Source organism: Pogona vitticeps, chromosome 4 (assembly GCF_051106095.1).
Source record: "Pogona vitticeps strain Pit_001003342236 chromosome 4, PviZW2.1, whole genome shotgun sequence".
NCBI classification, from domain to species: Eukaryota; Metazoa; Chordata; class Lepidosauria; order Squamata; family Agamidae; genus Pogona; species Pogona vitticeps.
The window spans coordinates 127,270,783-127,284,263 of record NC_135786.1 but is presented as its reverse complement, the minus strand read 5'-3'; the positions used below and the strand labels follow the sequence as shown (position 1 = coordinate 127,284,263).

Below are 13,481 nucleotides of genomic sequence, written 5' to 3'. Positions count from 1 at the left end.
TGTTTTGAAGTTTATTGTTGCTTCATTTTGTTGTGTTTTTAGTTTTCATCAATCTGTTGCTTGCCTATTTCAGGTCCAGTGGTAAATTGTAGTTTGTCAAGAACCAGCGAGTCAGGGATTTAGAGTGTTTGAGAGTCCGAGAGAGCATGTGAATCTCAACCTCCTCCATATTTGTAAATAATTCATACAATAAACTCACTAAGATTAACAGTTATAATTTTGCCTTGTAAGAAATACTAAATAACCCCATTTATAAAGAAATGCTAAAATTTAAAATGAAGGATATGTGTAAGTCTGAAGTCAACCGAGTGAGTTCATGATGGAGATAGAGTTGATGATTTAGTCAATAATCTCTGTGTGTGACTAGTTCTGTACTGAGTTAGATGAGTTGTCTGACTCTGTGAAATACAGTTTTATATGTTTAAAATAAACTTGTTCATTTTTTTTATCAGTGTGCAATCCTAAACCTGCAGTTAATGTATTTGGCTTTTTTAAAGTATTCAGTTCTGACATACATCTTCTTTAACTTCTGAGATACTAATAAGTGCAACAGAGCTACTCTTTGTTTTCTGCAAAAGTTAGTGTCGATCGCATTAGAAGTAATTATTTTGAAGTATAGGATCTGGAAGTGATGGATATGAAAGGTCTAAAGGGGTGTATGTATTTTGATAATATTCTGAATGTCTTGTGTACAGTCAAGTGAAAAAGAAAGTACACCCTCTTTGGATTCTATGGTTTTATGTATCAGGACATAATAAAAATCATCTGGTTCTTAGCAGGTCTTAAAATTAGGTGAATACAACCTCAGATGAACAACAACACATGATATACTACATTGCGTCATGATTTATTTAACAAAAATAAAACCAAAAAGAAGACATATGAAAACTCAGTATACATACCTTATGATTCAATATCTTATAGAACCACCTTTAGCAACAATAACTTGAAGTAATAGTTTTCTGTTTGACTTCGTCCATCTCTCACATTGTTGTAGAGAAATTTAGCTCCCTCCTCTTTAAAATGTTGCTTCAGTTCATTGACGTTTGGGAGCATTTGTTTATGCACAACACTCTTAAGGACCCACCACAGCATTTCAATCAGGTTGAGGTCTGGACTTTAACTGGCCATTGCAACACCTTGATTTTTTGTTTCTTTTTCAGCCATTCTGTTGTAGATTTGCTGGTGTGCTTGGGATGAATCTTGCTGCATGACTCAATTTTGGACAAGCTTTAGCTATCAGACAGATGTCCTCACATTTGATTCTAGAATACTTCAGTATACAGAGGGGTTCATTATCAACTTAATGACTGCAAGGTGCCCAGATCCTGTGGCTTCAAAACAAGCCCAGATCATCGCAGCTCCACCACTGTTCTTGACAGTTGGTATGAGGTGTTTTTGCTGATATGTTGTGTTTGTTTTTCACCAAATACGGTGCTGTGCCTTATGCCCAAACATCTCCACTTTGGTCTCCACTTTGGACATTGTTCCAGAAATCTTGTGGATTGACCTTGGCGTGAATTTGCTTGGACGTCCACTCCTGGGAAGATTGGCAGCTGTCTTGAATGTTTTCCACTTGTGAATAATCTTCCTCACTGTAGAATGATGGACTTTAAATTGATGGGGCAGTGACAATCACAGCTGATGTGTTTCCTCCTTGACATTGTGTTAATACAAACCTGAATGCTTGAGACCAGCAAACTACTAAAACTTTAGCTTTTATAGAGGTGGTCACTAGAGATGAGCACAGATTAAAAGACAAATTGAAAATTTTGTCAAAAATTGCTAATTCATCACATATTCATCATTTTGTATTGGTTAGATGCAACAATCCTGACAAATACGAAGTGACAAATTTTTAACGATTTCTGATTTGTCATTTTGTTTACTCATTTGAGGGCCTTTCCTCCATCCATCTGCAGCCTGCTCTTGTCAGTCAGGAATCTCTAATGATTCTGAGAGAGACATAGAAACTCCTGGATTGGCAGTTCAGGCAGCAAAATGCGGCTCAGAGGGCTTGGGGGAAGTTGCTTGTAAAGGCCCCTTATAAGCAGCTTCCTTGCAGACATTTTCCATTTATACTCTGAGTTTTCGTTGAGTGGTTGCTGCTGCTTTCCGTGTGCTCTCTTGAGGCAGGCAACAGTTCACAGTTGCAGTGTGCAAAGCATAACTTTCTTTCATTATTTCAATTAGTGGGACTTTGAGGAGGACTTTCTTTAGGCTGGTATTTTTTTCCCCAGTTATTTTTGGAGGTGTTCATAAGAGGAGGGTGGGTGATCTCTCTTCTTTTAAAAAAATATTGTTTTATTACTACCCTCTCTTAGATCAGCTCAGTTAATGTTTCCTCTTTTTATTTTGAGCAAGCCCCCTACCCTTTATTTCTAAAATTCAAGTGTGCCTGGGCTTTAGAAAGTAGGAGTTACAGCACCTGAAAATGAAGGGCATTGGGGTCTCATAGGAGAAGAAGCCCTTCAGTAGATTAGCCACCACTGTTCCTCTTCTAGTGGGCTTGGAGCTGGAACTGAAAGTAGAACTTCCTAAAGTGCCCGAAGAAGAACAACTGCTTTTCACTGAGGAATCAGAAGAGTTGGAGGAGGAGCTTCGTCTTGGTGAAGCTAGCAGCTCTCGGGAATAGCTCCCGGGGAAAGCTAGAACCACTTCGGTCTGGGACCCTTCCAGAAATGGGGGGCGGGCAAGGAAGAGTCAGGAGAGACCCTTCTGCAGCAGCTGGTGAGCCACAGAAGTTAGAAGATTGGGCAGCAACTCGATTTGTCTTTCTTCTGGAAATTCACATCAGCACAGACGAAGATGGGCGCCATTTTTGGCAACTAGCCAAAGACAGCTCCGTTCGCCGAGAATAAGAAAACAGAAGCACGGCGAAAGTATACATCAAAGTAAGTGGAAGCCCTTGTTCTATGAAAAACCTCATTAAATGAAGAACAAGTGATTGTGTGCAAATTTATGACCAAATGAGATAAGGAGCGGCATTCCTAGCATTCCAGCTTTACCCAAGCTGAAGGTCGAGTTATTTCTAAAGGAACAGCCAGGCACAAATAGTTCGTGTCTCCATTAAAGGAGGAAAAATAACTCTTGAAGAATCAACTGACGGGCCTTGAAAAAATAAATTCTGTTGCAAGCTGTTCACTTTGGACCCCTTTTCCTCTGTGGTTATATATTTTTAGACTGTGTGGGACTCTGCTTTCCGTGGATAATATATTGCCGGGACTCTGATTGCTGGATCTCCCTGTTCGGGGGAGGAGAAGGAAGTCTTTGGAAGTAAAAGGAAGAAACGGACTGCGAGCTGTGAACTGGGGGCTATGTGGTTTGAACTGAACTGGGATCTTGACAAATGACATTCTAATAATAGAGTCTTGCCGGGTGAAGGTTAAAACAAACTTGGAGAAGAGGAAAAGAAGAAGCAACCGGTCTGAAGATATTAGCGACGTGTAAAAGGACTGGACTACAAAGACACTTGAGAGATTTATGTTTTAGATTTAATCTCTTACTTGAATGTACCTGCTATCTTATTGCTAATATGGTATAGTTGCAAGGTGAAATATTAGAAATATTGGATGTGTACTGGGGTAAAGGGGAGAGGGAATTTTATGTGAAAATAGTGGAAACAGAAAATGGAACCTCCCCCTGAGAAAATTACAGATCGGTGGCTAGACTGGAAAACCTCTTTTCAGATGTCACTGTTGCAAAAATTCATGCAGGTAAATTATTATATTGACCAGATGGAAGACGTGATTGGAGGCTCTAGGGGAGGGAAGGTAGCAGAGGTTAAATTACACCAAAAAGAGATCTCAGAACCGGTTGTATTGATGAAGATATCAGATAATATACAAGGGATGGAGGACCACCCAGTAAGAGATGTAGCGATAGCAGATAAGGAAATTGAGGTTGAAAAGCAAACTTTGAATGATATTGTTTCCCCTTTTAAAATATGGAAGAAAAAAGAGTCGCAGAAACAAAACAAGCACAGGGAGGAAAGGGGAGGGGAGAGCAGGATTTATATTATTTTGGGTCTGCTGAGTGTATTCTCAAGAAAAAAGGAGGGTGAAAGAGGGGATATATTTCACAATTGGCCTTGGTGTTCTGATGCTGTGGGAATAACATAGATTTAAGCTGTATTACACGTATAAGTTGAAAGCTAAAGAGGTTAATACATAGACAAAATAGTCAAAAGAAGAAGAAGAAAAAGAAGAAGAAAGATGAACCTTTATTGGAACATGAATAGATTAGATGTTTATATACTTGATATGTAAGATTGAATGATTATGCATTTGATGTTTTCTTATTCTCAAAACCCTTTTTCCATTCCCCCCCACTGCCCTTTGCCTTTTGTATTCCTTCCCCATTACCCAATAGTTTTGAAAATAAAATTAAAAAATTATAAAAAAAAAAAAAAGGAATCAGAAGAGTTACTGGTTCCACAGCATCCGGAATCCTCCCAGTTCTCTGAGCCAGTAGTGCCAGGGCCGGTTTCACCACCGCTGCCACCCCTGTCAGCAGACTCCTCTCCTCAGTCCTCCCAAACAAGCACTATGCCGTCTTCCCAGGCCAGCAGCAGATGGGGCAGACAGTGGGTCATCATAGTTCTAAACATGGCAGAGGCTCTCTATGGGAGCATTTCACTGCTATCTGGCAATGCCTGCCTTATAGTGGCACACAGGGGCTCCAGCCACAGACATCTTCTCTCCACTACCTTCCACCAACATCTGGGGAGGCATCACCCAAGGCTCCTATCTGGGGAAGGCTGTTTGTCACCATCTTGGGAGAGGAAGAGACCAGCACTAAGTGGAGAAGTGGGGAGGGAGAAAGAGGCACTGCCTTTGAAAAAGATTGCCATGGGGGTTGCTGCAGGTGGGAGCTTACAAAGGCCACGCTCCGGGATGTAGTTCTCATTGGGACTGTGGCCACCTTCAGCAAACGTTCAAGGGGCAAGCATAGGAAGCAGGCACTTCTCTTGTTGTTGAGATTATTGCCCTGCTCAGGTTTCCATTGTTGCATCAATTGTGAATTTCGTTGTATGGTATACTGTGTATATACTTACAATGACAATAAATTATATTATTATTATATTATTATCATGTAAACCCCAGCTTTCCACAGTTTGCTCCATCCCCCCCCCCAGTAGTATGTCACCTCCTTCTGGAAAACCATCAGCTGAAGAGTCCTGCTGTTGCTCTATGACTCCATGCGGGAGGTGGTCCGTGATCAGCTGTCCCGGGCATATGGCTGTAAGGTCCACTTCACAGCCAACCTGTAGAGTTGGCTGTGATACACTAGTGGCAGCCGGATGACCTGAAGAGTGACAGGGCTTCAGTGACAGGGCCACAGCAGGAGGCACTTGTCTTGCCACCAGACTACAAGGCCGTTCTGCTGCAGGCACAACACATGAAGACTCCGGTGACAGGGAGGAATATCACTGATGGGTTTCTGGCCGTGGTGTCCACTGTGGCCATGGACCTCCTTTCCATCCCCCTAAACACTGTCCAAAGTGAGTGTGTGTTCTCCCATCTCGGAGATATGCCCAGACCCCACTGCTCCTGTCTGGATTCTTTAACCATGAAGAGGCTGTCCTTCATAAAGGTGAACCTTCCCTTGTTGGTCTTTCCCTCATTGAACCCAACAAGGTAGGGATGCCAGCTTCTCTTGCTCCTCAACCTATCATGCTAGCCTCTCTGCATCCTGAACCCACCAAACACAGATCCACCACTCTCACCCTCTCTGCCACCTCTGTCATTCCAGGAAATCAGTCTGTCTGTCTGTCTCTCACCTGTGCCACTTAGGAAACAAACCTACCTTTCTGCCAGCCACCTCTGAAATTCAGGAGAAACAAACCTGCCTCTATACCAGCCACCTCAGAAACAGAATAATAGAATCACAAAGCTGGAAAGGTCCTATAAGGCCATCGAGTCCAACTCCCTCTGCAATGCAGGAATACAAATCAAAAGGTACCTGCCAGGTGGTTGTCTACATTTCTCGTGAATGCCTCCAATGTTAGAGCATTCACCACCTCTTGAGGTAATAGATTCCTTTCCCATACTGCTCTTGCAGTTAGGAAGTTTCCCCTGATATTCAACTGAAATCTGGATTCTTGTAACTTGAGCCCATTGTTGCGTGTCCTACACTCTGGGATGATCGAGAAGAGATCCTGACTTCCTCTGTATGACAGCCTTTCAATTATTTGAGAAGTGCTATCATATCTCCCCTCAGTCTTCTTTTCTGGAGGCTACACAAGCCCATTTCTTTAATTTTTTTTCTCTGTAAGGCTTGGTTTCCAGTCCCCTGATGATCCTTGTTGCCCTTCTCTGAACTTGTTCCAATTTATCAGCATCCCTCTTAAAGTGTGGTGGCCAAATTTGGACACAATAAAGATGAGGCCTAACCAGTGCCTTCACAGATTGCTGCCTTGTTGTGGCGAAGGGGCTTGAATAACTCAGAGAAGCTATGGGCTATGCCGTGCAGGGACACCCAAGACGGACAGATCATAGTGGAGAGTTCCGACTAAACGCGATCCACCTGGAGTAGGAATTAGCAATGCCACTCTAGTATCTTTGCCAAGAATGTCCCATGATCAGAAACAAAAGGTATGACGCTGGAAAATGGGACCCTCAGGTTGGAAGGCGTCCAACATGTTACTGAGGAAGAGCGGAGGACAAGTACAAATAGCTCCAGAGCTAATGAAGTGGTTGGGCCAAAGCCGAAAGGACGCTCAGCTGTGGACGCACCTGGAAGTGAAAGGAAAGTCCAATGCTGCAAAGAAAAATACTGCATATGAACCTGGAATGTAACATCTGTAAAACTTGGTAAGCTGGATGTGGTCAAACAGGAGATGGCAAGAATAAACATTGACATCCTGGGTATCAGTGAACTAAAATGGACAGGAATGGGCGAATTCAATTCAGATGATTATCATATCTACTATTGTGGGCAAGAATCCTGTAGAAGGAATGGAGTAGCCCTCATAGTCAACAAAAGAGTGGGAGAAGCTGTAATGGGATATAATCTCAAAAATGATAGATTGATGTCAATACGAATTCAACGCAGACCTTTCAACATCACAGTAATCCAAGTTAATGCACCAACTGCCAATGCTGAGGAGACTGAAATTGATCAATTTAATGAAGATTTACAACACCTTCTAGAACTGACACCAAAGAAGGATGTTCTTGTTATTCTAGGGGATTGGAATGCTAAAGTAGGGAGTCGAGATAAAAGGAACAACAGGAGAGTTTGGCCTTGGAGTTCAAAATGAAGCAGGACAAAGGCTAATAGAGTTTTGTCAAGAGAACAAGCTGGTCATCACGAACACTCTTCCAACAACACAAGAGGCGACTCTATACATGGATATCACCAGATGGGCAATACCGAAATCAGATTGACTATATTCTCTGCAGCCAAAGATGGAGAAGCTCAATACAGTCAGCAAAAACAAGACCTGGAGCTGATTGTGGCTCTGATCATCAGCTTCTCATAGCAAAATGCAAGCTTAAACTGAAGAGAGTACGAAAAACCACTGGGCTACTCAGGTATAATCTAAACCAAACCCCTTATGAATACACAGTGAAAGTGAAGAACAGATTTAAGGAACTAGATTTGATGGACAGAGTGCCTGAAGAACTTTGGATAGAGGTTCGTAACATTGTGCAGGAGGCAGCAACAAAAACCATCCCAAAGAAAAGGAAATGCAAGAAAGCAAAGTGGCTGTCCAATGAGGCCTTAGAAATAGCAGAGTGGAGAAGGGAAGCAAAATGCAAGGGAGATAGGGAAAGTTACAGAAAATTAAATGCAGACTTCCAAAGAATAGCAAGGAGAGACAAGAGGGCTTTCTTAAATGAACAATGTAAAGAAATAGAGGAAAATAATAGAAAAGGAAAAACCAGAGATCTGTTCAGGAAAATTGGAGATATTAGAGGAACATTTTGTGCAAAGATGGACATGATAAAGGACAAAAATGGGAGGGACCTAACAGAAGCAGAAGACATCAAGAGGAGGTGGCAAGAATACACAGAGGAATTATACCAGAAAGATCTGGATGTACTGGACAACCCAGATAGTGTGGTTGCTGACCTTGAGCCAGACATCCTGGAGAGTGAAGTCAAATGGGCCTTAGAAAGCATGGCTAACAACAAGGCCAGTGGAGGTGATGGCATTCCAGTCGAACTATTTAAAATCTTAAAAGATGACCCTTTTAAGGTGCTACATTCAATATGCCAGCAAGTTTGGAAAACTCAGCAGTGGCCAGAGGATTGGAAAAAATCAGTCTAAATCCCAATCAGAAAGAAGGGCAGTGCTAAAGAATGGTCCAACTACCATACAATTGAACTCATTTCACACGCTAGCAAGGTTATGCTCAAAATCCTCCAAGGTAGGCTTCAGCAGTATGTGCACAGAGAACTCCCAGAAGTACAAGCTGGATTCCGAAGGGCAGAGGAACAAGAGACCAAATTGCTAATATGCGCTGGATTATAGAGAAAGCCAGAGAGTTCCAGAAAAACATCTACTTCTGCTTCATTGAGTATGCAAAAGCCTTTGACTGTGTGGACCACAGCAAACTATGGCGAGTCCTTAAAGAAATGGGAGTGCCTGACCCCCTTATCTATCTCCGAGAAACCTATACGTGGGACAGGAAACAGCAGTTAGAACTGGATATGGAATTTGATTGGTTCAAAATTGGGAAAGGAGTACAACAAGGCTGTATATTGTCTCCCTGCTTATTTAACTTATATGCAGAATACATCATGCGAAAGGCAGGACTGGAGGAATCCCAAACCGGAATTAAGATAGGCAGAAGAAATATCAACAACCTCCGGTATGCAGATCATACCACGCTGATGGCAGAAAGTGAGGAGGAATTAAAGAACCTCTTAATGAGGGTGAAAGAGGAGAGTGCAAAAAATGGTCTGAAGCTCAACATCAAAAAAACTAAGATCATGACCACTGGTCCCATCACCTCCTGGCAAATAGAAGGGGAAGATATGGAGGCGGCGACAGATTTTACTTTCTTGGGCTTCATGATCACTGCAGATGGAGACAGCAGTCACGAAATTAAAAGACGCCTGCTTCTTGGGAGGAAAGCAATGACAAACCTTGACAGCATCTTAAAAAGCAGAGACATCACCTTGCCAACAAAAGTCTGAATAGTCAAAGCTATGGTTTTTCCTGTAGTGATGTACGTAAGTGAGAGCTGGACCATAAAGAGAGCTGACCGCTGAAGAATTGATACTTTTGAATTGTGATGCTGGAGGAGACTCTTGAGAGTCCCCTGGGCTACATGGAGAACAAACTTATCAATTCTAAAGGAAATCAACCCTGAGTGCTCACTGGAAGGACAGATCCTGAAGCTGAGGCTCCAATACTTTGGCCATCTCATGAGAAGAGAAGACTCCTTAGAAAAGACGCTGGTGTTGGGAAAGTGTGAAGGCAGGAGGAGAAGGGGACGACAGAGGATGAGATGGTTGGACAGTGTCATCAAAGCAACCAACATGAATTTGACCCAGCTCCAGGAAGCAGTGGAGGACAGGAGGGCCTGGTGTCCTCTGGTCCATGGGGTGACGAAGAGTTGGACACGACTAAACAACAACATACCAATATAATTACCTGAAGAGGACAGAAAAACTTGGCAAATTATTATTAAGTTTTTAACTGTATATTAAAAGGTAAGCATTAATAAAAAGAGATGGTATAAGGCTCAGAAAGTAGTAGGGCTGGGACTTTCCAATCTGAAGAGTTTTTATATTACTAATCAGGTAAGACATATAGGGGACATTATTATGCATCCTAATAAAATGATGTGGTGGGCTTTGGAATCATTGGATCTAGATTCAAATTTTGAGAATATTATTTTCAAACCACATAATGAAAACAGAGGTATAGAAAGTGGAAACCCTTTTCTTTAAAATATGTTGACGATTTGTAATAAGCATAAGAATATATTTAGTCTTCTAGTATCACCATTATGTCCAGCTGGAAACTTTTCCAATGAATTTGAAAAACCTGAAGAGGAAGTTATTCAATTAAAGGAGTGGGTAGAAAAGATGGGGCAATAGAGAACAAATAAAATATGTTTTAGGAAGGGAAAAAGTATCTTGGTTCGTTTAATGTAGTTATTGAAGTGGACAAAAGATTGGCTGAGGAAAAATTGTAAATATAGCGAACTTACAAAGTGTGAGGAAATGTTACTACAAAATGAAAGTGAAGAAGAAAATAAAACACTGAACGATATAGTAAGGAAAATTTATTTCAAAATTAACTGAAATGGAAGATCAGTAGGATCCACTGGAAGTTTTATGGGAATATGATATGAGGCAAGAGAGAAGTACTGAGAGATGGGAGAAATTATGTGATATATGAATAGTGAAATTTATGTCTATAAGGATTAAAAATAACTTTTATAAAATTATGTGGTGATGGTATGTAACTCCAGTGAAATTAAATCAAATAAATCAAAACTATTCTATGTTGTGTTGGAGAGGATGCTAGAAAACTGGTACTTATTTTCATATGTGGTGGGAATGTGAGAGTGTCATTAAATTTTGGCAAATGATATTTATGGGAAAAAGAAGTAGCCAAGCAAAATGTAAAAGTATGTCCTAAAATAACACTAAAATAGTGTGGAATATAGCTATCAACGATAAATTAATATGTAATATTTAAACAAAGGATTTCTTAAAAGGCATACTTTGGCAGAAATTTAGGGAGATTTTATTGATCATGTATTAATAAAGGGAAAGAGAAGTGCACCATTGCAAGAAATGTTACAATTTTGGAAGGGGAATGGGAATCCTTGAGGGAAAGAGAATTGTTTAGATCTCCAGTGGGGGTGGGGCACATTGTTATACATAATTTTTAAGTTTTGTGTATAAAAACTATGTCTTACTCTTTTTTCTGTTTTATTTTTATTTTCTTTATGTTTGGATTGTGTAGTGTATGCATGATTACTTTTTAAAAAAGAAATAATGATAATACAGTCGTGCCCCTCTTAACGATTACCCCGCATTACGATGAATCTGCTTTACGACCATCTTTTTGCGATCGCAAAAATGGGGTTTTTTCGCTTAGCGATGATCGGTTCCCTGCTTCGGGAACCGATTTTCGCTTTACAGCGATCAAAAAACTGATCATCGGGTTTTCAAAATAGCTGCCTGGTGTTTAAAATGGCTCCCTTCTGTGCTTAGGGACGGATTCATCGCTATACAGGCAGCGAAAATGGCCGCCATATAGAGGATCTTCGCTGGACGGGTTTCAGTGTGTTTCAGTGGGGTTTTAAATTTCGCTTTACGATGTTTTCGCTTAACGGCGATTTTCCTGGAACGGATTATCGTCGTTAAGTGAGGCACCACTGTAAAAGAAATTGGCTAGAATGTTACAGCTTTTTTGTTAGGTTTATGTAACTTGCTGCAACAAATTGATGAGATTTAGGGGTGTATCTCATTGACATGCCTGGCCACATTGCCTATTGGATAATCAAAGTGTGCCTGAGCAAGTATCCAAATCATACATGAACACCAGTAAGCTTTTGGCTGATATCTTTTAGTTTTTCAGGGCAGTAAACAAATTTTATCTTCCTTCACCCCAGCTCTCTATCCTTGTTATAATCAAGAAGGAAGAGTTAGGAATTGTTGTAGTTGTGGGCCAGTCTTTTAGGGGCAAAATTTTTAAAATATTAATTTATTTTTATTTCTAGGACTTCTTTTTTTATTCACTGGTATATGATCCACAGCAGAAGACACTATTGGCTGATAAAGGAGAAATCAGAGTTGGTAACAGATTCCAGGCTGATATAACAGACTTCCTGAAAGAAGGCAAGTGTTCACATCAGTGCTTAAAGTATTTCATAGTGCTGTAACAGCTTTGAGTACTACTGACATATAAGGACTTTCTGTCTATTAGGCTGAGGAAAGGCCCACTGTTACCTTGTTTCACATACTGCTTCCCAGTACATAATGCCACCTAATACGTTAAGAGAGCCAAAATTACTGTATTTTTCCATGTATCAGATGCTACTTTTTTCTAAAATCATTACACTAAAATTGAGGGGTGTCTTATACACAGAAGTAAGCTGAGCAGAGGACAAAACTGCCCGTTCCTTGCCTCTGTAAACAGGCTTCCTTCAATAACGAGGATTAGCTTCCTACATTCAGGAGACTTAGCTTCCTCCAAGCACGACCCTTATGGAACTGACATCAGCTGATGCTGAAAAAACCAATTGGAACACACCTTATTGAAGGTAGAACTTGTAGGCTCGGATGCAACAGAGTCGTAATGTCTAAGCATTCTGAGCCTAGATAAGTTAGATTTCTTATTTTTGGGTTAGAAAGGGGGGGTCTATATCGGGGTGTTTTATACACAGAGGCATCTTGTATACAGAAAGATACAGTACTTGTATTTTATGGATAGAATATATTTAAAAGACAACCCAGAATTGAATTTTCTGTTGCTGTAGGAGTTTGAGGTTACAACCTGCAGTGGTTTTTTTGGGGGGGGGGGATTGGCTAAATTTGGACCACAGGGAGTGCAAAATGATTTTGAACAGATCTGCAAGGTATTTAAATAGTTTGTGGGAACATTACTGAAAAGGTGCAGGCTCGATTCAGAATGGTCAAACCAGAGGGCTTGGTGCAGGGAACTTACATTTGTTGTGTAGTCATTTAGTCGTGTCCGACTCTTCATGACCCCATGGACCAGACCACACCAGGCCTTCATATCTTCCACTGCCTCCCGGAGTTTGGTCACATTCATGTTAGTAGCTTCAGTGACACTGTCCAACCATCTCGTCCTCTGACGTCCCCTTCTCCTCTTGTCCTCACACTTTCCCTACATCAGGGTCTTTTCCAGGGAGTCTTCTCTTCTCATGAGATGGCCAAAGTATTGGAGCCTCAGCTTCAGGACCTGTCTTTCCAGTGAGCACTTGGGGTTGAAATGCTTGGAATTGTTAGTGCACCTAATAAAACCTTCGTTAAAGTAATTTGGCTTCGTTCTGAGTCTTTTTGAATTTTTGGTGATTTTTTTTTCACCATTGAAATGTATTGAATAGGCTCCTATTGGAACGGATTAACCGGTTTTCAATGCATTCCTATGGGAAATGGTGTTTCGCTTAACGATGTTTTCAGATAACGATGTTTTTAATGGAACCAATTAACATCGTTATGCGAGGCACCACTGTAAACAGAAATATTAGCTTTAACCAGTTCCAGCTTTTGCTCTTTTGAAACACCTCAACTTCTCTGACCTTGGCCTCTGCTTTGTCCCTTCAGAACTCTCTCCTTTGAGCTCAGGACAAGCTAGCCAACTGGTCCTTTCCCTGCTTGAGGCAACCTTATGCCAGAAATGGTTTCCTCAGAGCCTATCCCTATGTTAGTCGCCTGATCTGAGCTTAGGAGCCTCCCCACTAAGCTTTTCCCCCTGAAAAGCTCTAGGAAGTTACCACTCCGTTCCCTTCAGATCCCCTGACTAAAATATCTTTTTCCACT

General features: G+C 41.1%; 1 protein-coding gene across 14 annotated transcripts in view; it reads left to right on the top strand.

Annotated features, from left to right (window-relative positions):
• Positions 1-13,481, top strand: part of MTA1 (metastasis associated 1) — a 141,959-nt gene that overhangs the window by 37,668 nt on the left and 90,810 nt on the right. For all 14 annotated transcript variants that reach the window (XM_078392455.1, XM_078392461.1, XM_020813015.3 and 11 more), the window contains one exon: positions 11,696-11,813. In XM_078392455.1, the coding sequence (XP_078248581.1) occupies positions 11,696-11,813 (118 nt within the window). The remainder of the gene's footprint in view (positions 1-11,695; positions 11,814-13,481) is intronic.